The 25,409-nt window shown below is 40.4% G+C and overlaps 1 protein-coding gene across 1 annotated transcript; it reads right to left on the bottom strand.

Annotated features, from left to right (window-relative positions):
* Positions 1-3,138: 3,138 nt before the first annotated feature.
* Positions 3,139-23,908, bottom strand: PRNP (prion protein (Kanno blood group)). Its single transcript, XM_061126622.1, has 3 exons — positions 23,682-23,908; positions 21,156-21,253; positions 3,139-7,253 (listed from the first exon to the last, which is right to left on the bottom strand). Exon 3 carries the CDS (start codon positions 7,241-7,243, stop codon positions 6,473-6,475), a length of 771 nt encoding a protein of 256 aa, XP_060982605.1. The 5' UTR covers positions 7,244-7,253; positions 21,156-21,253; positions 23,682-23,908; the 3' UTR covers positions 3,139-6,472.
* Between the last annotated feature and the right edge of the window lie 1,501 nt (positions 23,909-25,409).

Here is a 25,409-nt window from a genome sequence, read left to right as displayed (position 1 = left end):
GATACTCAACATCACTCGTTATTAGAGAAATGCAAACAAAACTACAATGAGATATCATCTCATACTGGTCAGAATGGCCATCATCAGAAAGTTTACAAAAAATAACTGCTGGAGAGGATGTGGAGAAAAGAGAACCCTCTGACACTGCTGGTCAGAATGCAAAGTGATACAGCCACCATGGAGAACAGTATGGAGCTTCCTTAAAAAACTAGAAATAAAGTTACCATGAGTGAGTGGAAGTTGCTCAGTCGTGTACAACTCTTTGCAACTCCATGTACTATACAGTCCATGCAATTCTCCAGGCCAGAATACTGGAGTGGGTAGCCGTTCCCTTCTCCAGGGGGTCTTCCCAGCCCAGGGATCAAACCCAGGTCTCCCGCATTGCAGGAGGATTCTTCATCAGCAGAGCCACAAGGGAAACCCAAAGTCAAAATATGACCCAGCAATCTCACTACTGGGCATATACCCTGAGGAAACCAGAACTGAAAAAGATGTACAGGCCTCAATGTTCATTGCAGCACAATTTACAATACTTAGGACATGGAAACAACCTAGATGTCCCACCATAGACAGATGAACGGATAATGAAGTTGTGGTACGTATACACAATGGAATATTACTCAGCTATAAAAAGGAACACATTTGAGTCTGTTCTAATGAGGTGGATGAACCTAGAGCCTATTATACAGAGTGAAATAAGTTAGAGAGAGAAAGACCAATATCATACATTAACACATACATAAGCTGGAATTAAGATTGCTGGGAGAAATATCAATAACCTCAGATATGCAGATGACACCACTCTTATGGCAGAAAGTGAAGAGGAACTAAAAAGCCTCTTGATGAAAGTGAAAGAGGGGAGTGAAAAAGTTGACTTAAAGCTCAACATTCAGAAAACTAAGATCATGGCATCTGGTCCCATCACTTCATGGGAAATAGATGGGGAGACAGTGGAAACAGTGTCAGACTTTATTTTTTGGGGCTCCAAAATCACTGCAGATGGTGACTGCAGCCATGAAATTAAGACACTTACTCCTTGGAAGGAAAGTTATGACCAACCTGGATAGCATATTAAAAAGCAGAGACATTACTTTGCCAACAAAGGTCCATCTGGTCAAGGCTATGGTTTTTCCAGTGGTCATGTTTGGATGTGAGAGTTGGACTGTGAAGAAAGCTGAGCACTGAAAAATTGATGCTTTTGAACTGTGGTGTTGGAGAAGACTCTTGAGAGTCCCTTGGACTGCAAGGAGATCCAACCAGTCCATCCTGAAGGAGATCAGTCCTGGGTGTTCATTGGAAGGACTGATGTTGAAGCTGAAACTCCAATACTTTGGCCACCTCATGTGAAGAGTTGACTCATTGGAAAAGACCCTGATGCTGGGAGGGATTGGGGGCAGGAGGAGAAGGGGATGACAGAGGATGAGATAGCTGGATGGCACCATCGACTCGATGGGCATGAGTTTGAGTAAACTCCAGGAGTTTGTGATGGACAGGGAGGCCTGGCGTGCTGCGATTCATGGGGTCGAAAAAAGTCAGACATGACTGAGCGGCTGAACTGAACTGATGGAATCTAAAAAGATAGTACTCATGACCCTATTTGCAGGGCAGCAAAGGAGACACAGACATTTTGGACACAATAAGGGAAGGAGAGTGTGAGATGATATGAGAGAATAACATTGAAATATATACCATATGTAAAACAGAGAGCTAGTGGGAGTTCAATGTATGATGCAGGGAAATGAAAGCTAGTGCTCTGTGACAACCTAGAGGGGTGGGGTGGGGAGGTAGGTGGTACAGAGGGTTCAAGAGGGGTGGGGCCATATGTATACATGCATGTGAAGTCGCTTCAGTTGTGTCTGACTCTTTTCAACCCTAAGGACTGTGTCCTGCCAGGCTCCTCTGTCCATGGAGATTCTCCAGGCAATATTACTGGAGTGGGTTGCCATGCCTTCCTCCAGGGGATCTTCCTGACTCAGGGATTGAACCCACATCTCTTATGTCTCCTGCATTGGCAGGTGAGTTCTTTACCACTACTGCCACTTGGGAAGCGCTATGCCGATTCATGTTGTGTATGACAGAAACCATCACAATATTGTAAAGTAATTATCCTCTAATTTAAAAATATATATAAAATATAAAAAAATTTCTGTAGCACAACTCACAGGAATTGGAAGTAACAGGAAGAAAACATGGTAGCCTGAGAAAGACACAGATGTGTATCATTCACTTTGGCCCTGTAAATACCTTGCTTTGTATAACTGACATATTTTCAGTGGGGTATTCTTGGGAGATTATGATTGGCAGATAATGAATAGTTTATCTTTAAATAATCTTAAATATGGCCAAAAAGACAGCATGAAAATAGTCCTAGAACTTCTTATGTTAAAGATTAACTTTGAGTAATGCTTGTGAGGATTTTTATGTCATTTTTTAATTAGTTTTGTGAACCATGGGATATCAAGATGTTGATTTTTAATCTTTTCATTTTTAATGTGAAGTTGATCTTCTGTTCAGATACTGAAGGACACTGGCATTTGCTGAAGTATTAATAAATATTATGATTTCAACCACTATCATTTTTTTTATTACTTCCGGCTGTTAGTGAATTACAGGTGCAGAAGAAAACCTCTGTGAAGGAAAACTGAGAGCTGGCACCTCATACCTGGGAAGGAGGAAACATATGAAGAACCATTTGAAAGCCTATAACAAAGGAAAGTAGCCATATTGACTGTACAGTGTTGAATTTCAATCCAATGGGTGATTGTCACCAGGCCTCACAGTTTGTAACCTGAAATAGTGTCAAGGGTGGGTACAGGCATAAGGTAGATACTTTAAGTCTCATCCTACTCAAGAAAATCCTCTATTTCAAAATCCTGGACAGAAAAAGTCTTCCAGAATGCAAGGACTGTTTTCCTCTGCTTTAGTAGTGACTTTGACAGGTATTCATGGAAAAATATGAAAAGACAGCAGAGAACAGCTGGCATGTGACTGGGAGTAAGGCTGAGGCAGGATCAGGAGTAGCCCTCCTGCCTCAACTGGCAGTGTAAGGACTAAATGTGCCACTTTTCTCATATTAACCCCCAAAATGAAGCTGCCAACATGGTTTGCACACTGGTGAACATAACCAGACACTCCGTGGAAGGTACTCCTTTTAGCTCTTGTTTAATTTTAGTCAGATATTAAATATTTATAAACTTTTAACACAAAACCAGTACATGCAAAGTTACAAATATAGAAAATATAAGCACATGCGTATTTCAAATATCACTCTGGATTCTTATACAAAACTATTCAGTGCACACTGTAAGGCTAAGGACAACACAGAAGAGTTTCCTTTAAGTATGCAGTATTGGGTTGGCCAAAGCGTGCCTTTTGTGTTTAAATAAAAATAAAAGACACATTTTTCATTTTCACCAAGAACTTTACCGAACAACATATTCACTCTTTTGTTCCACTACCTTCTGCCATTTTTCAGGCAATTTCATAATTCCATGTTCACAAAACTTTTTATCTTTTTGAGCAAAGAACTTTTCCAGATGCACTTTACAATCTTCCAGGGAATGGAAATTTTTTCTATTCTGATAACTTTGTAGACTGAAATAAATGGAAATCCAAAGATGTGATATCTGAATACAACATATGAATCAGAACCTCCCAGCCACGCTGGGTCACCAAAGAAATATGTAGTTTTGCATTATCCTGATGGAAGATTATATGTTTTCTATCGACTAATTCTGGATGCTTTTCATTGAGTGCTGCTTTCAGTTGGTCTAATTAGGAGCAGTACTTTTTGGAATTGATTTTTTGGTTTTCCAGAAGAATCTCATAATAGAGGATTACTTTCCAATCCCACCATACACACATCTTCTTTGGATGAAGACTGGCCTTTGGTGGTGGTGGTCCATTTTGCTCACCCCACTATCTCTTCCATTCTACGTTATTGCATAGCATCCACAGTTCATCAAAATCTGTTTTTAAAAACAGTATTTTCATTACATTTCAGTAGAGAACTGCATGCGCAAATATGGTAAAGTTGTTTTTTTTTTTTTGCTTAACTTATGTGGAACTCAAACATCAAAGTGATTAACATAACTGAGATGGTGCAAATGGTTTTCTAGGTTCTATTCGGATATTTTGAGTATGTCAGCTATCTCCCGCGTGGTATAACATTGATTGTTCTCGATATCTCGATTTGATCACTATCAACTTCAACTGGTATACCCAACTGTGGAGCATCGTCCAGTAAGAAATCTCCAGCACAAAACTTCACAAGCTACTTTGACATGCTCGATCAGTTGTAGCATCTTCTCCATACACTGCACAAATATATTTTTGCATTTTGGTTGTGTTACCTTTCTTGAAATGATACAGCATGATACGCTGAAAATTTTGCTTCTTTTCTTCCATCTTCAATAGTAAAATGACTATACAAAAATTCACCAATTTTGGTAAGTTTTTTTTCCAAATGCATGCTGATACAACAGCTGTCACATACAATCTAACAAAATTGTTTCAAATGAAGTTAAAGACAAGTACTACCACAGCCATCTTACTCTGATGGCATCTTACTCAGAAAAAAAAAACTAATGAACCTTTTAGCCAACCCAGCACTTATTGTTGTTATTGTTTAGTAGCTCAAGTCTTGTCTGACTCTTTGCAACGCTATGCATGGACTGCACCCTGCCAGGCTCCTCTGTCCATGGGATTTTCCTGGCAAGAATACTGGAATGGGTTGCCATTTCCTCCTCCAGGGGATTTATCTGACCTAGGGATTAAACCCACGTCTCCTTAGTACCTTACAAAAAGTACCTTATAAAAACAGGTAATGCATTAGATAGTTCAGATGTTAATTGCTCTAACAGAAATTCTTAAGTTTGTCATATGCAATATACATATTTTTACATAGGATACCACAAAGTGCAAGCCAGTAATAACAGTGCAGAATAATAATGTCTATCTGCTAGGTGACAATATTGAACAATCCAGGGAATAATTTTACCTTCTTAAATAATGGTAATAGAATTTTTTTCCACTCTGAATGGATCAGATCTCTAATTTAAGATATTTCTTTAAATGCCTCCCTGTTCTTTGATTCAAAAGTCAATTACAGAAACTAAGGACCTAATTTTGTTTTTTGACAATTGTGAGACAGCAATAAAGAAATGCACATATTTCTTTTCTTTGTACACTATTCTCTTCATCACATAACCTGTATTTGCTGTTATACTCTTACCATCCAACACTAGCACTGGTTCAGGAAAGATTTGATCAAATGAACATGGAGTTTTTATATCTGCATTCTCTATGTTAAAATCTGGGTTCACCTCAATTCAGTCACTCAGTCGTGTCCGACTCTTTGCGACCCCATGGACTGCAGCATCCCAGGTCTCCCTGTCCATGGCCAACTCCTGGAGTTTACTTAAGCTCATGTCCATTGAGTCAGTGATGTCATCCATCCTCTGTCATCCTCTTGTCCTCCTGCCTTCAGTCTTTCCCAGCATCCTTCCTGCCTTCAGTTCTTCCCATCAGGTGGCCAAAGTTTCAGCTTCAGCATCAGTACTTCCGATGAATATTCAGGACTGATCTCCTTTAGGATGGACTAATATGATCTCCTTGCAGTCCAAGGGACTCTCAAGTTTTCTCCAACACTACAGTTCAAAAGCATCAATTCTTCAGCACTCAGCTTTCTTTACGGTTCAACTCTCACATCCCTAAGCAATGTCAAAATCATCCTGAGTTCCAGATAAACAACAGATTTGCTCTCAGTGTCTAGAAGGTAGTTTAATAAGGTACCTTAATTATCTATACTTTATGTTACTAAAGAAAGGAATACCACTTGAAGGTGCTTTAAACATACAAAATAGAAGGCTGCCACCAAGGGCACCTCTCCCATATGTTGGAATTTTCTAGTCTCAGAAGCCTTTTGTATTTTGTTATGTTCATTCCTTGTGAAAATGTCCTCTGCACATAAGTCAAAGGTTGCATGAATATCCATTCTTGATGCAATAGCTGACTGTGTCACCTGCAAATGTAACCTGCAAAATGCAGAATATCCTTTACAGTTCTCTGCAGACACAGGACACATGCTCTCAACCAGGTGGAGTCTGGGTCTACGAACTAAGGATTTCCAGTTTTGTTTTTTTGAATGAATATTATGTGGCCTCCTTCCAGACTTGGCAGAAACGCCATTCCAAAAGGGAAATATAGTCAGGTGTTCTTGAAACAGATGAGAAAATTGCTACAAAATCACTGCTAAGATGGGGCATTAGCGTACTGAACTAATGGGACTTGAATAAACAGCATCTCATGTCTGCTCTTCATTTCCCAGTGCTGTAAGCGCCAAGGGTATTAGCATACAGGTAATAAAGAGAGAAGCAAGAAATGAGACACCACCACTACAGGGCTGCAGGTAGATACTCCCTCCCCCAACCTGGTAAAGATTAAGAAGATAATGAAAACAGGAAGGTTGCCCCTATCCTACTATGAGAAAAATGAGGAAAGAGATGAGGAGGATCACAGGAGGGGAGGAGAAGAGGATCACACTTGCCCCTCTTTGGTAATAAGCCTCGGATTCTCTCTGGTACTGGGTGATGCACATTTGCTCCACAACTCGCTCCATCATCTTGATGTCAGTTTCGGTGAAGTTCTCCCCCTTGGTGGTGGTGGTGACTGTGTGTTGCTTGACTGTGATGTTGACACAGTCATGCACAAAGGTGTTCTGGTTATTATACTGATCCACTGGCCTGTAGTACACTTGGTTGGGGTAACGGTACATGTTTTCACGATAGTAACGGTCCTCATAGTCATTGCCAAAATGTATAAGAGGCCTATTCATGGCACTTCCCAGCATGTAGCCACCGAGGCCCCCTACCACTGCTCCAGCTGCAGCAGCTCCTGCCACATGCTTCATGTTGGTTTTTGGTTTACTGGGCTTGTTCCACTGACTGTGGGTACCACCTTGACCCCAGCCTCCACCACCATGTGGCTGTCCCCAGCCACCACCATGGGGCTGACCCCAGCCACCTCCATGAGGTTGGCCCCAGCCACCTCCATGGGGCTGGCCCCAGCCACCCCCTCCCTGAGGTGGATAGCGGTTGCCTCCAGGACTTCCCTGTCCCGGGTATCGGCTCCCCCCAGTGTTCCATCCTCCTCCAGGTTTTGGTCGCTTCTTGCAGAGGCCCACGTCACTCCACATGGCCACAAAGAGAACTAGGATCCAGCTGCCTATGTGGCTTTTCACCATGATGACTTATCTGCAAAATAAAGAGGGTGTCAGCATCATATGCCCATGTAAAAATCACTTAAAGTCTGCAGCATAATGAATGACTGCATAGCAGTGGCATCAGCTATAAACATTCTAGGTCATAACTGTTCTTCACATTCCATACATCTCACGAAAGTAATTGTAGGTAAAGTGTTAATACAACTCTTTCTCCTCCAAAGACAAAGTTGACCTTAAAATAATTCCTGGATCTGTTTCCTAGTAACTTGATAAATGTAGAATGCCAGCAACATTGCTTATGATAAAAATAACCTCTGATTGGTACACTATATCATAAACTGGAAGAAACTATAAATATCTGGTAGGTTTACCATAGCTTTGAACTTCTTTAAAATAGTGATTCTTGCAACTGGACTTATTCTTGTGCGGACACTGGAAGCTCTGCCTATTGGGTTGTTATAAGGGATATTAGTTCCTGGAACCTTCTGAACCCTGGCATGGACCCTACGGAATTGATTCTAATGTCCAGTTGGGTAGACCCCAAGGTAGGTGCTGAGGTCATTAAATAATTTTCTGAATAGTTGGCTCACATCCTCTTTCCTCATGCGGGAATGTAAGCAGGGAATGAGTCTCTTTTGTTTGCTGCTATCTTCTTAGCGGGCCAGGGCAGAGCCTGGCACAGAGAAGGTACACAATAGATATCTGTTAAATGAAGGAATTAACATCTTCTGACATGTAAATGCCAACAAGAATTTTCTCAAAGGAATTCTCAATACAATAATTTTTGGAAACAGGAAACAGGCAAGATTTTGCAAACGCATCTATAAAGTAATTTTTCTTTCTATAGACAGACAAATGGGGCTATTCAAAATGGGGTAAGAAAGGCTGTGTTCATAATATTTGCAGTCACTCACTCACTGAATGAGTCTTAGTTCAGCATTTAATGATTCATGAGTGATTTATTTTCTCTTTATTTTTGGTACAAAAGACACATATCTTACACATAAGGGCAAGCACAGTTTGGGAACAAAGTATTCTGCATGATAACCTATGAACATTTGTGAATGTACATTCATCGAATTACAGATGAATGAATCAAAGATTCAGATCTTTCAGAATGAAGATCTCACTTACCATGGGTGGTTCCAAGGGCAGAGATTAAAGATGCACAGTAAAATGATCATTAAACACTTTCTACAGTACCCCACATCAAACCACGTGTTCCAAAATACCATGTGCCATAAAACCAAAAATGGCATATGCTGTAATGCTGATATTAGTCATCCCCAGCACTAGGACATCTACAAATAAAAGTGGCACCAAATATTATAAAATTATTTTTCATGACCTTCAGAACTAAAGGCTAACTTGCATAATATTCAGAGGAAGAATGACTAAACAAATGAACTAACATCCCATTTATGTTTCTACTATCATTATTGAAATGCCTGGGTATAAATAAAAATCCATTTGAAAGTTAAAAGGCCGGTTAAACTGCTCAGAATATGTCTACTAGGACTTTTGGAGCCTGTTTTTGGTAAGGGCCAGAGGGACAGGGTCCTGGGATATGCCAAATGGCCTCATTCTTGCACCTGGTTTTTTGCAGGCCCTCTTCCCTGATCTACTCTCCATTTGCTCATGGGGCTCAGCTCTTGGCTTCCATGCTGCTCACAGTTCTGCCCAAACACCTCAGGGAATTGAACATGAGAACTTTCTGGAAGGCTTGGTGTTTGACATGGAAGATGAAAGACTAGAAGAATTGAGGTGGAACCCAGATTTCTGGATTGTACAATTCTGTGGACAGAAGACGGAAGGTGGAGCAAGACCATAGGAAGACAAATGAGGATGTCGCTTTGAAAATGCCATCATCAAGCTACACGTGGGACAAGAGATAGCAGTGAGTCTGGTAAGCTTGGTGAGCCTGGAGCTGAGGAATGACCACGGACTGGAGATACAGGCAATAGGACATAAGGTCATGGGCATATGTTGCTGATCACTACTTTAAAATTGAATATCAGAATAAAGTTGGATAATCATAAACTATATTAAGATGAAACCATTTTAAAATCAGTTGAGATCACATAAGCAACATTTAATTATGAAAATCATAAAAAACAATTTTGAAGTAGAGAATCATTTCTAAGAATAAGAAGAACTCAAAACTTAATGAGACCTTGGAGAATTTTCTTTCTGTTTGTGATAAAATAAGGAAGATCTTGTATTATTTAATCCAAAATCTCTCACTGTACAAATTATGCTACAAAGATTAGCAAATTCCAGAAACATATCTGTGATTACAGTAAAATTGCTAGGAATGCATACTAGGTTTCTGAATGCCTGGCTGTGTTATGACACTTCATATAAGATGTTCTCAGAGAATAGTGAGGTTGCAGCCTAATCCTCTAACACATCTAGATATTAAGTATTTGATAACAGTCAATACCTATCTTTATTTTTGGGGCTCCAAAATCACTGCAGATGGTGATTGCAGCCATGAAATTAAAAGACACTTACTCCTTGGAAGGAAAGTTATAACCAACCTAGACAGCATATTAAAAAGCAGAGACATTACTTTGCCAACAAAGGTCCATCTAGTCAAGGCTATGGTTTTTCCAGTGGTCATGTATGGATGTGAGAGTTGGACTGTGAAGAAAGCTGAGTGCCTAAAAATTGATGCTTTTGAACTGTGGTGTTGGAGAAGACTCTTGAGAGTCCCTTGGACTGCAAGGACATCCAACCAGTCCATCTTAAAGGAGATCAGTCCTGGGTGTTCATTGGAAGGACTGATGCTGAAGCTGAAACTCCAATATTTTGGCCACCTGATGCAAAGAGCTGACTCACTGGAAAAGACCCTGATGCTGGGAAAGACTGAGGGCAGGAGGAGAAGGGGATGACAGAGGATGAGATGGCTGGATGGCATCACTGACTCAATGGACATGAGTTTGAGTAAGCTCTGGGAGTTGTTGATGGACAGGAAAGCCTGGCGTGCTGCAGTCCATGGGGTTGCAAAGAGTTGGACACAACAGAGCGACTGAACTGAACTGAATACCTATCACCTAGAAAACTACTCTTAGCAGTCTAGGAATAGGAGGAAACCTGCTTAACTTAATAAAGACTATATAACAGAAATGGTAAACATAATTAATAGATAATTTTTGAATGCAATCCCTTTATGATCAGAAACAAAATAAGGATGTCCCCTGTCACAGGACTGGAGATCCTTCCAGTGCCATTACTGTTATTTTAGTCACTAAGTTGTGTCCAACTCTTTTGCGATCCCATGGACTGTAGCTCTCCAGGCTCCTCTGTCCATGAGATTTCCTAGGCAAGAACACTGGAGTGGGTGGCCATTTTCTTCTCCAAGGGATCTTCCTGACCCAGGAATCAAATCTGCATCTCCTCATTGATAGGTGGATTCTTTAACACTGAGCCACTTGGGAATCCTTCCAATGCCATATGCAAGGACAAAGACTGGTGCAATAACTGTAAGAAAAGAGCTCCACCTGTCATTATTTGGAATTAATGTGATTATATACATAGAAAATTCAGCACACTTGGCAGAGGTAACAGGAGACTCAACTAGAGTTCAGCAAGGCTATGGATTGGCTTATAAAAATCAACAGCATTTCTCTACACCAGCAATAATTGTCTAGAAAAAAATTAATAAATAAGATAGTAATAATTTTGACCCATACTGTAAAGTGGGCTTTCCTGATAGCTCAGTTGGTAAAGAAACCACCTGCAATGCAGGAGACCCCAGTTTGATTCCTGGGTTGGGAAGATCCACCAGAGAAGGGATAGGCTACCCACTCCAGTATTCTTGGGCTCACCTGGTAAAGAGTCTGCCTGCAATGTGGGAGACCTGGGTTTGATCCCTGGGTTGGGAAGATCCCTTGGAGGAAGGAAAGGCTACCCACTCCAGTATTCTGGCCTAGAGAATTCCATGGGCTGTATAGTCCATGGGGGCACAAAGAGTCAGATACAACTTTCACTTTCACTTTCATACTGTAAAGTATCTAGGATTGACTTAACTCAAGAGAAAGTAAGACTAGGGGGAAAAGAAATTGAACACTACTAAAGAACAAGAAGATGATCTGTAAAAATGGAAAGGTCTCGGTTGGAACCCACTTAGTATTATAAAGATGTCAATTTCCTATAAATGAACTTATAATATGAATAATAATGACAATCAAAATTCTAGCTGGATTTTTTTTGAGGAATTCAATAAAGGATGAAGAAATGTCCACAAATAAAACTCAACCTTAAAAAGGAAAAGAGGTGAGAACCTACTGTTATCAAACATTAAATCCTAGTATAAAGTCATAGTAATAAATATGGTACCAATCTAGAAATGAACATACAGATCAAAGGAAGCAGAATAACAAGTTCAGAGATAAACCCAGATACATTGACTTTAGTACAAACTGGATAAATGATAAATTGACAAAACAAATCAATGAGAAAGGAAGGTTTATTTAGCAAAGACTTCTGGGAAACTGAAGGAAAATAAAACTAGGACCTTAATGCCACATGCAAAAGCAGGCTCTAAATGGATACGAGACCTAACTGTAAAAGGTAAAATTTATGAATTAAAAAACTGTATGGGGATTCCCAGAGATGTTTTGCAAGACTGATGTCCCAAGACTCATTGCCTCTCCCTCTCTATTCTGCCTTTTTACTTTATTTCCTCACTTCCCCTCACTTCTGTTCTATAGAGAACCTGGCATCCAGAACCCAAGAAGGTTATTTTGAGACGTTAGTCTGCCATCTTCTCAGTCAGCTAGCTTACCGAATAAAGTCACATTCTTTCCCTCAACATCTCATCTCTGATTCATTGGCCTGTTGTTCACTGGGTGGAGCAAGCCTGGATTCGGTAACAAATTTGAGTTGCTGCTTGTGTTTAGCCAGCTCCATTAGGGAATATTAGGGCAAGGCTCTAGCAGCTGCTGGGACCATTTGTGCTGATGATCTCTCCTTCAAGATTCCCTGAAGTGGCATCAGTGGCCCCAGGGCCTGCCAGTTGAAGAAAAGAATCAACAAACTTTTAAAAGTCAACAGACTCAATTTCATAGCATTAGTTTTCTTCATTTGATAGCTGGCTCATTTGTTTGTGGTTTTGTTTGCCCTTCTCTATTACAAGTTGACAAACTTGATTTTGTAGGTAAGCTGCTCTGGTGTGCACACTGGGAGCATATTCCCCTCTAAATTTGGGCTTTTCCTTTATAGGACAAGCCAATTTGGTTGGGCTACCCTGTTGGAGATGGGAATTGTTGTTGGACTCTACCTGAGTTGGAACCAGTTTATTGGGGAACTAGTTCTTGTGGGGGTAAGCCTACCCTAGTTGTGTGATTGTTTTGTGCTATGTCATTTCAGTCGTGTCCTACTCTTTGTGACCTTATGAACTGTAGCCTGTCAGTCTCCTCTGACCATGGGATTCTCCGGGAAAGAATAATAGAGTATACTGGAGTATAAGAATACTGGAGTATATCCAAGGGCATAGCAGTATTCTTGCCTGGAGAATCCCATTGACAGAGGAGCCTGGTGGGACACAGTCCAAAGAGTTGTAAAGAGTCAGACACAACTGAAGTGGCTTAGCATGCATGCCTCCAGGGGAAGGGCACAAAACAAGCACACAGTTGGAATTAGTTCATTTGTTTTGTAGGGTAAATTTATTTACCTGAGCTGGGAACTGGTTCATCTATGTATTAGTGCTGGAATTTGTGTCATTTATGTTGGAATTTGCCTATTTTTTTGTGTTTTGGTGCTATCAAACCTATAAAAATGGAAAATATTTCATCTATCCTGAAGAAAAGTTTTGGGGACATATATTAGATATGTTAAGACCAGAAGAGCAATGGGCCCTGAATGGCTCACAATTACACACTCTTGCAATTAGAAGTGTTTTGCAAAGGAGAGGAACACTCTGATAATAAATGAAGAGGCTTGGGGACTCCCTTGGACTTGAGGCATTTGATTCTAGTTTTCCTACAGGAGCCCTGGGTAACTTTGACAATGGAGAGCTTCAGCTTCAGCTTGGGGAGCACCACCCGTGAAGGAAAACTCCATTTATAAAGCATTTTGGACAAAGGTCACAGGTCTAATGAAACTGGGAATGTTATGTTAATGTGACTCTCTAGCTGGCTAGACTTTGGTTTATTCCGGTTACTTTGGTAACATACAGGCATCTGATACTAATTGCTTGAGCTAAAAGGAGAAGTACTTCCTTTAAGGTCTCCAAACTTCTCACACTCCCTCATTCCTTTCCCCTCAAACCCTCTGCAAACAGACTAATAGCTATGGAACTCTAGCTAGGGTTATTCTCTGGGGTGTTCTGAAGGCCTCATAGCCCACTGTGCCCCAGCAGCTGCCACCCAAGCAGGTCAAGGCTCTCCTTTCCTCCTTCTCCCTTAGGCTGAGTAGCAGGCCAATTAATATTGTGAGGGCATGGGTCAGGCACTTAAAAGCCATTAAGGCGCCTATTGCTTGAAGTCTCTTGTGACAGGATAAGTGGGTAACAGAATGGACCAGACTATTAAGAGCATCTGACTCTGAAGGAGGAAACAGACAGAACAGGCTCCATCTTGAAAGCAGGACTCCATGTTGGGCCAGACTGTGGACTTTGAGCTTATATGCCCAGGATCTATGGAAATGACATACCAACTGGAAAACCAGACCCCCCAGATGGAAGAGCCCCAGGGCTCATACCTAGACTCTCAGTAGCCTAAAAGAATACCGTAATTATCTGTGTAACTGAATAGAATCATAAATTCTATTGTGTTTATTGGGATATGACCACAGGCCTATTAATAATTGTCCACTGTTAACTACCTCGGCTTAAGGAATATGAATCATGGGTTAACTTTGTATCTTTCCTTTGTTCAGACTAGTTTCAGGGAATTTGGGGAGGTGGGTTTGGGCACGTACATTTAGGATATATAAGGTTTTCACAAAAACTGGTCAGGGTCCTTGGCTAAGAGGACACTCTGCTTTGGGTCCGCCGGTGTAATAAACTGCACTGCACTATCTGCATTGTCCTTCTGAGTGAGTTTGTTTCCCGGAACGTGTGGCTACGACAACTCCAGCAAGACAACTTCTATGCACTGTGAAGCACACATTGGTTCAAGCAAAACACTGACCCATTCCCCCTGGCTACGACCTTCCTGGTAGGACTATGAGGCAGATTCCTCAGTCCAGACTGATTTACAGGAGCCTAAATTGTTGCCTCTGTGTCTTCCCAAGAGCTAAGATAAATGAGGAAAGGTATAACTTTCCAACATAGGTAAATGGGTATGTCAATCCTTCAGTATCATTCAAAAAAGAAAAACAAAACTGTCTGTGTTTTACAAATGTAGTCTTTACAGCACCGGAAGTGTGGTTCCAAAAATAATCCAAATCCCATCAATCATTTTACTACTCCCCAGACCTTCCCTGGTTATCTTAAGAGGCCTGTAAGTATTTAACAGAGGAAACAAAGTATTTTAGGAAAAACTTGGCTGTATCTCTGAGATGCAAATGTCTTTGAGACACAAATGTCTTCTCAGGAACCCTCATTACGCTGTCTTTTTAAAATGCAAATTTTAGAGTAGGTAAAGTAATTTAGAAGTTGGCTTGGCCAAGATAATTAGAATTCCTAAGTGCTTTTTCTGCGAATATTTAGCTATCTAGCCAAGTGAGTTTGACTTATTCCATCTATGAGAAACCCAATTTTAATTCAACCTCGTATGTAAACTGATGGGTTTTACATTGCCTGACTCAGTACTGCAATCTTGAAATAAGAACTGAGGCCTCTCTGTTTGTGTGTTTGTATGTATCTTTGTCTTTGGATAACATTGCTGCAGTTGATTTGTAAAAGAGCTCTATTTAATTGGTTTAAATAAAAGTAAGTGCTTACAAACCAAACAATTCTAAATACAATTAAGCTAAATGAGCTCCAGGTTCACGTGAGCTGGGAAATATTTAGTATTAAATTATATTTGGTATTAATGGTTGTTTGCTGATACAATTTGTCAGCAAGGAAAGGGACTTGATGTGAAGAAACTTTTAAGGAAAGAAAATGCAAATGAAGATAAGAGCTTTGAGTGAACTTTAAGAAATAATTTTATTTTAGGATATCTCCAGATATTCAACAACTTGAAAGTTAAAATTGTGCTAAAATAAATTAAGTGATGGAAAGTTCGTTAAACATGGACCCTGAAAAAGTAGTTTTGTATATGATCAGGACTAAGTTTAAAACAAATTTAACTGAATAAATGAGTCTTGAAAGTAACCTAGTACAAAGCAAATTTGGCTTTTCTCTCCTTTGATAATAGATAATAAGTATTTCTACCTTTTAAATAATCTGTTCTATATTTGCCTTTGAAATCTTTTATTGTCATTTTGGTTAAGTAAGTAACTATTGTTTCACAGTGACCTATGATCCTGTTGTGTTTTAAAATATTTTTTCTTAATGCTCTTTTGACAAGACTTCCCAAATCAAATTATAATAAAGTTCCTTTGATCTTTAGCTAACTTTGGGGTGCTTCAAAGGGCCCCTGAGACACACCAAAGGGAGATATTAAACTAATTAGATTTACTTGGTATGTTAAACTACATGGCAAGTGTTGTCCAATGAATAATAAATCTTAAAATTTATTATATGATAAATGATATCAATATTCTAGAGATTATATGAGTTCTTAGAAATGTGATATGTCCTGGTAGAATATTATCAGTCATAACTCTAGTTCTATTACCTGAAAGCATTGTATGTCACAGCAGTAACCAGGTTACTTTGTCAATTGCATCCTAATCAGATTTAAAGTGCCTTCTTAAGTCTTGTCATTATGGACAGTTATGGTTTCACTCTTGCCTCTGTAAAAACGCCTCCTCTTCAAGAAGATTTATAAAAAGGACTTTCAGATAAATCCAAGTTTCTGACTTTTAGATCATAATGCTGAACTAGTAACACATTGAAGAATTCTAATGGGAAATCTGATGGCTTCATAAAGCTGTTAACAAAAAGGATTAGTTACATAGGACTGAGTGAACTGATAAATTGCTATAATTTTTATGGTTTCTATCTAAAAATAACTGGTTTAAATCTGTGTTTTCCAGGTGTAAGGAAAACTTCCTTAACCTCTGACTTAAGAGTAACTTGGTAAATTATATCTTTTGTAAGCAAAAGTAAAACTTAAATCTTTCTCTCTCTATCTGGTTGATCCTGCCAGTAGCATATGATTGTCTCAAAGATTAAGCTATGGCAATGGCCAGTACAATGAAACTGAAGATAGCTCGTTTAATCAGTTATGGCTCCTTTGGTCACTAGATTATTGCAACTGGACTACAACTAGTTATACTAATCATTGCTTTACTTTATTCTTTATTTTTAAATTGTGTTTTGTGTCTCCCTGTTGCACTATGTCATTATCAGTGTTACTAGCTGCATTACTTATATCCTGACTAATTTATAATATGGTTGTCTCTTGCAGTAACTAATATGTAATCAGGCCTCCAACAAAACTATGGCTGAACATCTTGAGAAAATAGATCACATTTACAACATAAAATAATTATAATAGTGTGATTCTAGGTATGGGAAGAAGCAACAATGGAAAATGTCTCCTGGATGATAATTGGACAGAATCCAGAAAATCTTTAATTATTCATGGGGGTCTAATCCAAAATTTAGCACCTGGAGTGGTGCATCAAGAAGTTTTGCCTAATCTGGGATGAACCTCACAGCACCATGAAACAAAGTTTGATCATGAAATGTCTCCCAAATATTGGTCCAATTCCTGACCAAGAAGGGAAGACCTGAGAAATGGAATCAACAATTGAAGCCCTCCAATGTGAGCTGGTGAACCCCAAGTCAACTCAAGAAGGAGAAAAAACTCAGGAAAGAAAACTCAGGAGGGAAAATACCTGCCGTCTAGCAGTCATCAGATTGCACCCATTCCCTGTGGTGAACCTTGAGGAAACTCTTGAGAACACAGGATCACAGGCCCCAGACAGCTGAATTACATATCAAGGAAATAATTTTAATGAGCCCTGACTCATGCATCTTCCCATACACAGAAAAGTGCAAAATTTCTTAACTTGAGATACTGCCTCCTGGGTTTGAAGTCCAATATTTCTAAGTTGACAGGTATAAAGTAGGCACTTTCCAAGGAGGAACAAAAAGAAAACAAATGTCAATATTTGGAACACTGGCATCAAAGGCAGACACTCCCAGAAAGATTCATCTGACAAACAGAAAGATCACTGTCCCCTTTTCCTACAAGATTGTCAAATGGACCTTCACAGTGGGGAACTGTTGCAGACAAGAACCAATTCTGACTCCATGTTGGAACTGTTTCTTTGACTTGCTTTTTGTTGCTGTTGTTATTATAATCATACATAATGGCCTGCCTCAGAAAACCCAGTCCCTCTGCCTAACTGTTGGACTGAAGTGCCTTTGTTTAGCTCACAGGGAGATAATCTGACACTTCCCACCTGTGAATGGTTGCAGGAAAGAAGAGATTAACACATCCCTTCCACAGGCTGCCCATTTCTGGAGATGTCTTGCAAGACATGGGTCTTTTTTACTTTACTTCCACACTGCCTCTCCCTCTCTATTCCGCCTTTATTTCCTCATCTTCCTGACATCTCTGTTCTGTAAAAGAACCTGGCATCTAGACACTATATACTTGTTTTGAGACATTAGTCTGCCATTTTCTCAGGCAGCCAGTTTTCCAAGTAGTCATATTCCTTGCCTCATAAAAAATTAAAAAAAAAAAATCTGTGTGGGAGGGATTACCTTTCCGTTCAACTATAAAAACTGACATTGAATCAATCATTAAATAAATATTTATGGAACAGCTAGTATGTACCAGTTTTTAAATAGAAAACTCGACCATTTATCATAAAAGAAATGGAGAAAAAAGTTACTGTACAATAACTATTGATTACTTGAACAAATATTTATTACATGTCTTCTAATATTACTGTTCTGTGGCTGAGAACACAGTGGTAGTTTGTGGGTTTGGGGACTACAGGGAGATAAGTATCTGGAGCCTGAAACAGTGCGAAGCCATCAAGTGGCTTAGGAGAATCACATCACAGATTTTTTTTTTTCTTTTTTTTTTAAAGTTCACCCTTACTGTTGTGTAAAGAGAAAATTTTGAGGGATAAGAAAGGAAATGGTGAGACCATTTAGAAAATGATTAAAGGAAGAAGGTGGTGGAATCTGGGACTGTGACAAAGCAGCAAGGAGCTATGAAAAATGGGATGTATTTTGCAGAAAAAAACAATTAAGCTGATAGAGTGGATGTGAGAGTTGACCAGGTTTGTGGCTTTTGGAACTAGGTAGATGGTGGTGATGCCACCTAATGAAAACAAGAAAACTGATGGAGGGCCAGGCTTGTGAGAAAAATAAAGTTATAGTTTGGATATATTAACTTTGCTACATCTATGAGCCATTCAAGTGAGAGTATCAGTTTAGGCAATTGTTATAAGAATCTGGAATTCTTACTCAGTAGAGATATAAACATTTGGGCAGTTCACCTGAGATGTAGCAGTAAGAGCCACAAGGAGTGAAGGGCTCACACTCCTTAGCTACCCAACCTGCAGCAATATGGATGCCAAAATCCAAAAGAAATTACCACCAAATTGATTTTGATATTTTAGTAAAAGAATACACTGTGACCAATACGGATTATTTTAGGAATACAAGAATGGCTCAAAGTCATGAAATCAATTAACCTATTAGTAGGTTAAGGAGAAAAAAATGATTCTCTGACGTTGCAAAGTTTTCAATTAAAATTAAAGCTCTCACTTAAATTCAGGAATCAGTGCTTTCCTAACTTTTTAAGTTTAAGATGTTGAAAAAATTTCTATAGAACTAGAAGTAATACACAGCCCACACCCTATCTTAACAGAGGAAAAGCATTCTCTTGAATGAGATTAACAAGACAAGAATGTAAGTGATTGCTGCTATTTTGGACTGCTATGGAGAAAGCCAGGTATGATTTTCTATCTGGAAAATTCAGGACAGTCATCCAAAAATGCCCTTGAATAAATAAATGAGCTTATTTATTAGGGTGGCAGTTTTTAAACTCAACATATAGAAAAGAGTGAATACTCAAATTAGTTGTAATTACTTAGAAGATTTAGTGTGAAAAAAAAAATTCCACCCATTATGGCAACAAAAAATGCAAACTAAGATTTAACCTAATAATAAATAGTAGAACTTAGACGAAAAAAGCTGGAAGACTGAAAAAAAAAAAAGAAAGATAGGCAAGGTTTATGACTGGGAAAATCAAGATTGAAGATTTTGAAAGATACCAATTCAACTCCAATTAATCATTACGTCAATACAATTTCAGTCCTAATTCAAAGAGGATTTTAAAGAATATAATGATACTCAAAATTAAGATGGAGAAGGCAATGGCAACCCACTCTAGTACTCTTGCCTAGAAAATCCCATGGATGGAGGAGCCTGGTAGGCTGCAATCCATGGGGTCGCTAAGAGTCGGGCACGACTAAAGCGACTTAGCAGCAGCAGCAGCAGCAGCAAAATTAAGAAGACTGAAGAAATTACTGAACAGGAAGAAAATCTAGGGTACACTTGGCCTGCCAGGTATCAGATGGATTGGAAAACTATAATAAATACGATCATGTGGCATTAGTGCATGAGCACAATGGCAGAGCAATGGAATGAGAGAGAAGGAACAACAACAAAACTATCCATATATTGTCCCATTCATCTTATTCACTTTTATACATGGGGATTGAGAATCAGAGCTGGTAGGAACTTATGTCCAGTGGTTGTGTGCCAGGGGCCAAACTTTTGATACTCAAAATATGTTATACCCTTGAGACTTATTTAGTTAAATTGGAAACTGGCACCAAACAGTCCCTCTATCCATCCTTGCCCTGGGGAAATTTCCAATTTTTCATAAGCTAAGTGGAACTCATTTGTCATATTTTCATCTTTTGAGGTCACTGCTCCTTAAAAAGAGTCTAATGCAAGCTGTACAAAAATTTACAAACCATTTTGAGGTGGAGGTTTTTCCACTGACACTGAGGCCTAGCCCTGGACTGAATAGGGCAAACGGTCTCCAGTCTGGTCCATCCTCAGAGTGATGTGAAGAGCTTTAAGAAAAGCAACAACAACAAAAAAAAAAAAAAAGAAAGAAAAGCAACATTGCTAAAGTCTACACCAGGCCAACAGCCTGGGAGTATCTAGTAGGAATCTATAATAAGGCTTCCCAGGGAGCTGCACTCCTAGCCAATCTTCCAAGCTTGGTCTCGGGAAGAAAACATTTAACATTTATAATGTTTTGCATAAAAGGGAACACCTCCCTTGATGTGATCACACAATATTAGAACAGCAATAAGCAGAACATGGTTAGGAGAAAAAGGATGAATAAACTGAGAAAAAATTCTCCCAACTGTAAGAACTGTTAAACATGCTATTCACTCAAAGATTATTTTGCTGTAGCCACCACAGCTCTAGACACAGTCAGGTTTTGAATGTTTCATATGCAACAGTTCAGTTGATAAACTGGTTGCCTTGGAAAAGGAAATAAGATCTAAAAAGGGAGAATGGAATAGGTAAGTTAAAACTACAGCTTAGAAAAACTGTTACCTCATAAAACCTTTGTCTGTTGATAGTCACCTTCAGTGTTGATTTGGTGCAGAAATGTTAGGTTATGGCTTTTATTATACTATTTTTTAAATGGCTGCTTCTTACATAACTCAGAATGATTCTAGAGAAAACTCTGTCCCTTTCCCTGCAAAATCAAGATGATTTTACAAGAAAGAGTGATATAATAGGTGAGGGTTACATATATAGATCCCAGTGGCCTCCAGAGCAAGGATTTGTGATCCCAGCTTTTTCAGTCCCTTATCTTCTGTGCAACAGTTGCGCACTTTCAACCATCACAAGACCAATGAGATTCCGCAGGGTACCTACATCTGCTGTGATTCAGCTTAAGTCGGATTTGTGTCTCTGGGAAGACAGATGCTTCGACTTGGTTGAAACTGTTCAGTTTTCAAATATATTCAGAAGTCCTTAAAAAAAAAAGAAAAAACTATAATTGATAAATAAATATAAAGAACTGATTCTTTAACAGAATAACTCAGTATATAAATCATTAAACCACTAATGAATCTACTCAAGGAAAAAATACGATAGTATTTTTAAAAAAGAGATAACGCTGACTAAAAAAAAGCAAACATGACACTGAACTCTCCTTCTCCCATACACAGAAAACTGTGGGTCCATTTTTTACTCAGATTTTCCACATATGCATCCATGTCTGAGTAATCTTACTTTGACCTGTCAGTTTTTTCCTATATATCACAGAGAGGCTCTAAAATTATGACTTGTGATGGTTACACGTTTCTTTCAGTAACGTGCTATGATTTTCTTAGCTGCTGCTCTGCTATTTTATTAATACATTTAGGTTGCCTCTGGACTGCATCTAATTTTAGATCATTCTGAGTTCTGTGGGTGCATGCAGCTTTTCTTCTTCTTTCCTTGTTTCTTCCATTGCAGGTAAGTTCCCAGGAGTGGGGTTTCTGGGTCATGGCTTAAAGGATCACCAGACTGTTTTTCACAAATTTCATACAGATTCACAATGTCCCCCAGTGCAGTGTGACTAGGCAAAGAATAAAAGTATACATACTAAAGGTCAGTTTTACAGTTAATCTTGGCAAACTCCTGAAGTAGGTATAATTTCCTCTATTTTATGAATGGACAAGAGGAGGAGGAGGAGATTAGGTCCCGAATTGTAAAATTAGTTGCAGAGCCATATTTTAAACTCCAAAGCCTTGCCACCTCCCATGATAACTGAATATGCAAATTTCTAGGTAACCTTCCAGGAGTGGTTGCTGTTACTGTTGTTTTTACTAGTAGTTGTAAAATGATAATCCAGACTTGCTTTAATTTGTATTTTATCCCATAAATGATTCTTCATTTCACCATTTATCTTTTTATAATCTTGATATTTTTCTTTCACAAGTATGAAAAATTTGCATCAGATACAAATCATATACAAATCACATCCTAACTCTGTTTTCTTTCCTTTTCTGGTTCTTTTTCATTGTTAGAGCCCCTCAGTGTTTCCATAGGAAAACTGTTCCTTTTCATAGGTTAATTTTAAAATCTGAGAGAGTTGTTCATTATCCAGAGGTCTGACATTTTTATTCAATTTTCTGTTCCTATTTTTCTCTGACAACTTGTGAAAATTTTTAATCCTATTCTATGTGGAATCTTTTGCAAGGAAAAGTAACACTTCAAATGTTCAGCATTCGGGAAACTGCTTAATAAACCCTGCTTGCTCTTAAGTACAAGCAAATAACTCGGCCATGAGATGAGGATAACCATGATCAGGGAGGTGAAACTGCTTTGTTGTTAAGAATCTGGAGACGAGGAAACTGAAAAACAAGATGGTGAGGGGTGGTGGGCTTATGATTTTAAAAAATCTATTTGCTACAGATGGTACCAAAAGAAAAGGGGGGGGGGGGGACGAAAAAGGACAGCAAAAAACGGACTTCTCCTCGTTGTTTAGTAATCAAACGTGAAGGTGCCACCCCTATTGGCAGATGAGGGTGGTTCTCCGAGAGGCGCCTGATCCCCTCCCCTCAGTCTCCTTAAGGCCGAGATCCCTCCTTCCGGAGGGTCAGTGGAGACAGCGAAAAGCAAAGCTTTTCGCTTTGCTTTTGGCTTTACCACATCTGAGCTCCCAGGAAACACTGCTCCCGGTACCTGGATTTCTCTGGCCTGGAGTTTAGGCCGGGTCGCCCATGACTCCCCTCGCCGAGGCCGAAGCCCAGGCCACGCCCGCCCGAGCCGATCCCCACGCGGTTGCCAGAGACTCACCCGCAGCGGCTACCCAGGTACCTCCCAGCCGCGTGATGGCAGGCAGGGCCGCCCCTCGGGAGGAGTTCGGCAGCAGCGGCTGGGGGCCCACGGACGCTCCCGCACTCCTCACCGCCGAGGTCGGGCCCCGTGGGGCGCCAGCTTCCCCCACCCCCAATAACGCGTCTCCTCTAGGCATCGGGAGGGCCCAGATCCCGGGGCCTCTCCCTTGTTCTTCTGAGCTCCCCAGCGGTTCCTCGGACCTGCGGCCCCTCTACCGGTGCGATTCGCCCATCCCACTCCCGCAGTGGACGAGCGTGGGAGGGGGCTAGATTCCTACACACCGCCCACATACCCCAGGAGGGGGACCAGCCAGCCGCGGCCCCCGTCCACATTCCGAGTAAATGGAGCTCTCCTAACCAGGAGGGCAAAACCGAGCGGCGGCTGTCAAAATCCAACGAGCACGCTAAACAGGCCCGACGTTCCCCGCGCCCGCCGGAACGTCCCCAGTCCGCCTCACGGTCAAGGTCTGCCTCCCACCCAGTCCGATCCGGCTGGGTGCCCGGGGGCCTCGGCCGCCAGCCTCGGGGTTGGGCGGCCTCCGCTGGGAATTTAAAGGACTACGTGGTTGTTTACCTGCCTCTGCGGAAAAGAAGACGCTCTCTGCTCTGCGGCTGTCAGCGACTGGCAACTAGGGCGGGTGAGTCGCCGGGTGGAGGAGGAGGTGCAGGGGCGGGGAGGCGACGGCGCGCGCACGCTCAGGCGCACCCGCTGCCGACGCCCGGGGTGTACCGGCAGACCCAGGAATCTAAGTCCCTGGGCAAAACGAGTCGAGACTAGCTTAAACGCTAGCATCAACTAATATCGCCTCCCCGGCTCATCACTCCCTGAAATCGCTTGTTGACGATAAAAATCATCTTTAAAGGAAAAATCGGCCAAAGCCCCAGCTTCTCGTTACGTAATAGAGAAAATAAAAGATCAGGAAATGAGAAAGCAATTTCTGGAACTTTGGTAACCAGAAATTTCTAAAAAGGACAAAAATTCTACTACCCTGGATTGAGCCCAATGTTTGTGAATTTTCAGATTAAAATTTGAGGCCTAGAAAGGATATTAGCCATCACCTGCCGTCATTTACTCAGTTCCTGCTCATTGTCTACAAAATAAATGATTAGATTATGATATTCATAAGTGAGGGAAATGCACTCCACTTAACAAGTCCATTCTGCACATTACCTGAGGTTTCTTGTATAAAACATGGTGTGTTCTTGATCATTGTTACTGCCAAAATTTTATGTAGGGGTTTGTCTCATGTGAAGGATGGCAAATGATAGAAAACAGGTGTTAGAGGGATCATATACATCATTACCCAAATTTGGGCACTTTTGAGAGTACCAATATTATTTATGCTGGGTCAATGGGTATAAACCTGGGAAAAATGAGATATCTAGTCCCCTTGTTATGGGCAAGAGGCTCCACTAAGCTTGCAAGGAAAGAGGTTTAAAAATATTGAGACACCCATTAGGTTAAATATCTCAGGGTGGATCTCTCAAATAGGACGGGGACAAGTGAGGGAGGCGAGAGGCCAGGAGAACTGTGTAGAATGAGGTGATGTATATATGAATGTGTATGGGGGCCTGAAAGTTCTGCTGGGAAGGAGAAATGAGAGGTCTATAAAACATAACAATGGAATGAAGATGATTCAGTAATGGAAATGGATTGTGGCCAGTTAGAAATGAGTATTAGGCAGCAATGCCAGGGCTGTTTTCTATCCAGTCAGTCTGTTGTAGCCACGCATTCCGGGAAACAAACTCATTCAGAAGGACAATGCAGATAGTGGAGTGCAGTTTATTATACCAACGGGCCCAAGGCAGAGTCTCCTCTTAGCCAAGGACCCCGACCAGCATTTGTGAAAATCTTTTATACCCCATGTGTACGTGTCCGAACCCACCACCCCAAATTCCTTGAGACTTACATAAACAAAGGAAGGGTAAATACAATCCCAATAACCCCGTCATTCATGTGCCATGTGCTCAGACAGTTAAACAATTAGCCAATAATCAATAAGCCCAAGGTTACACTCCGACAGGTACAGAAAATTTATGGCCTGTTTGGAGGAAGGGGTGATTAGTATATGTGTTCTTTTAGGCGATGAGTAACCTGGATAGGATCAAGTTTCCCCTGTCTGTTGTTGTTTCCTTAGGCACTAAACACAGAGTTCAGAGTCCGTTGGAGAGGTGGCCGAGCATGATCAGCATGAACAGGCCTAAGGTGGAGTCCAGGCCCTATGAATTCTTTCTTCAAGTCTTACATAATGATTAAGTTGACACTACTTTTACAGCCTTACCTTCTTTCCTCAGAGATTGT

The sequence above is a fragment of the Dama dama genome, chromosome 23 (genome assembly GCF_033118175.1).
Source record: "Dama dama isolate Ldn47 chromosome 23, ASM3311817v1, whole genome shotgun sequence".
Classification (NCBI taxonomy): Eukaryota; Metazoa; Chordata; class Mammalia; order Artiodactyla; family Cervidae; genus Dama; species Dama dama.
Note: the sequence above shows the minus strand (reverse complement) of the source record. Positions and strands in the feature narration are given on the sequence as shown.

What these genes read in the sequence shown, in the direction of transcription:
- PRNP (XM_061126622.1), bottom strand. Translation starts at nt 7,243, where the DNA reads ATGGTGAAAAGCCACATAGGCAGCTGGATCCTAGTTCTCTTTGTGGCC.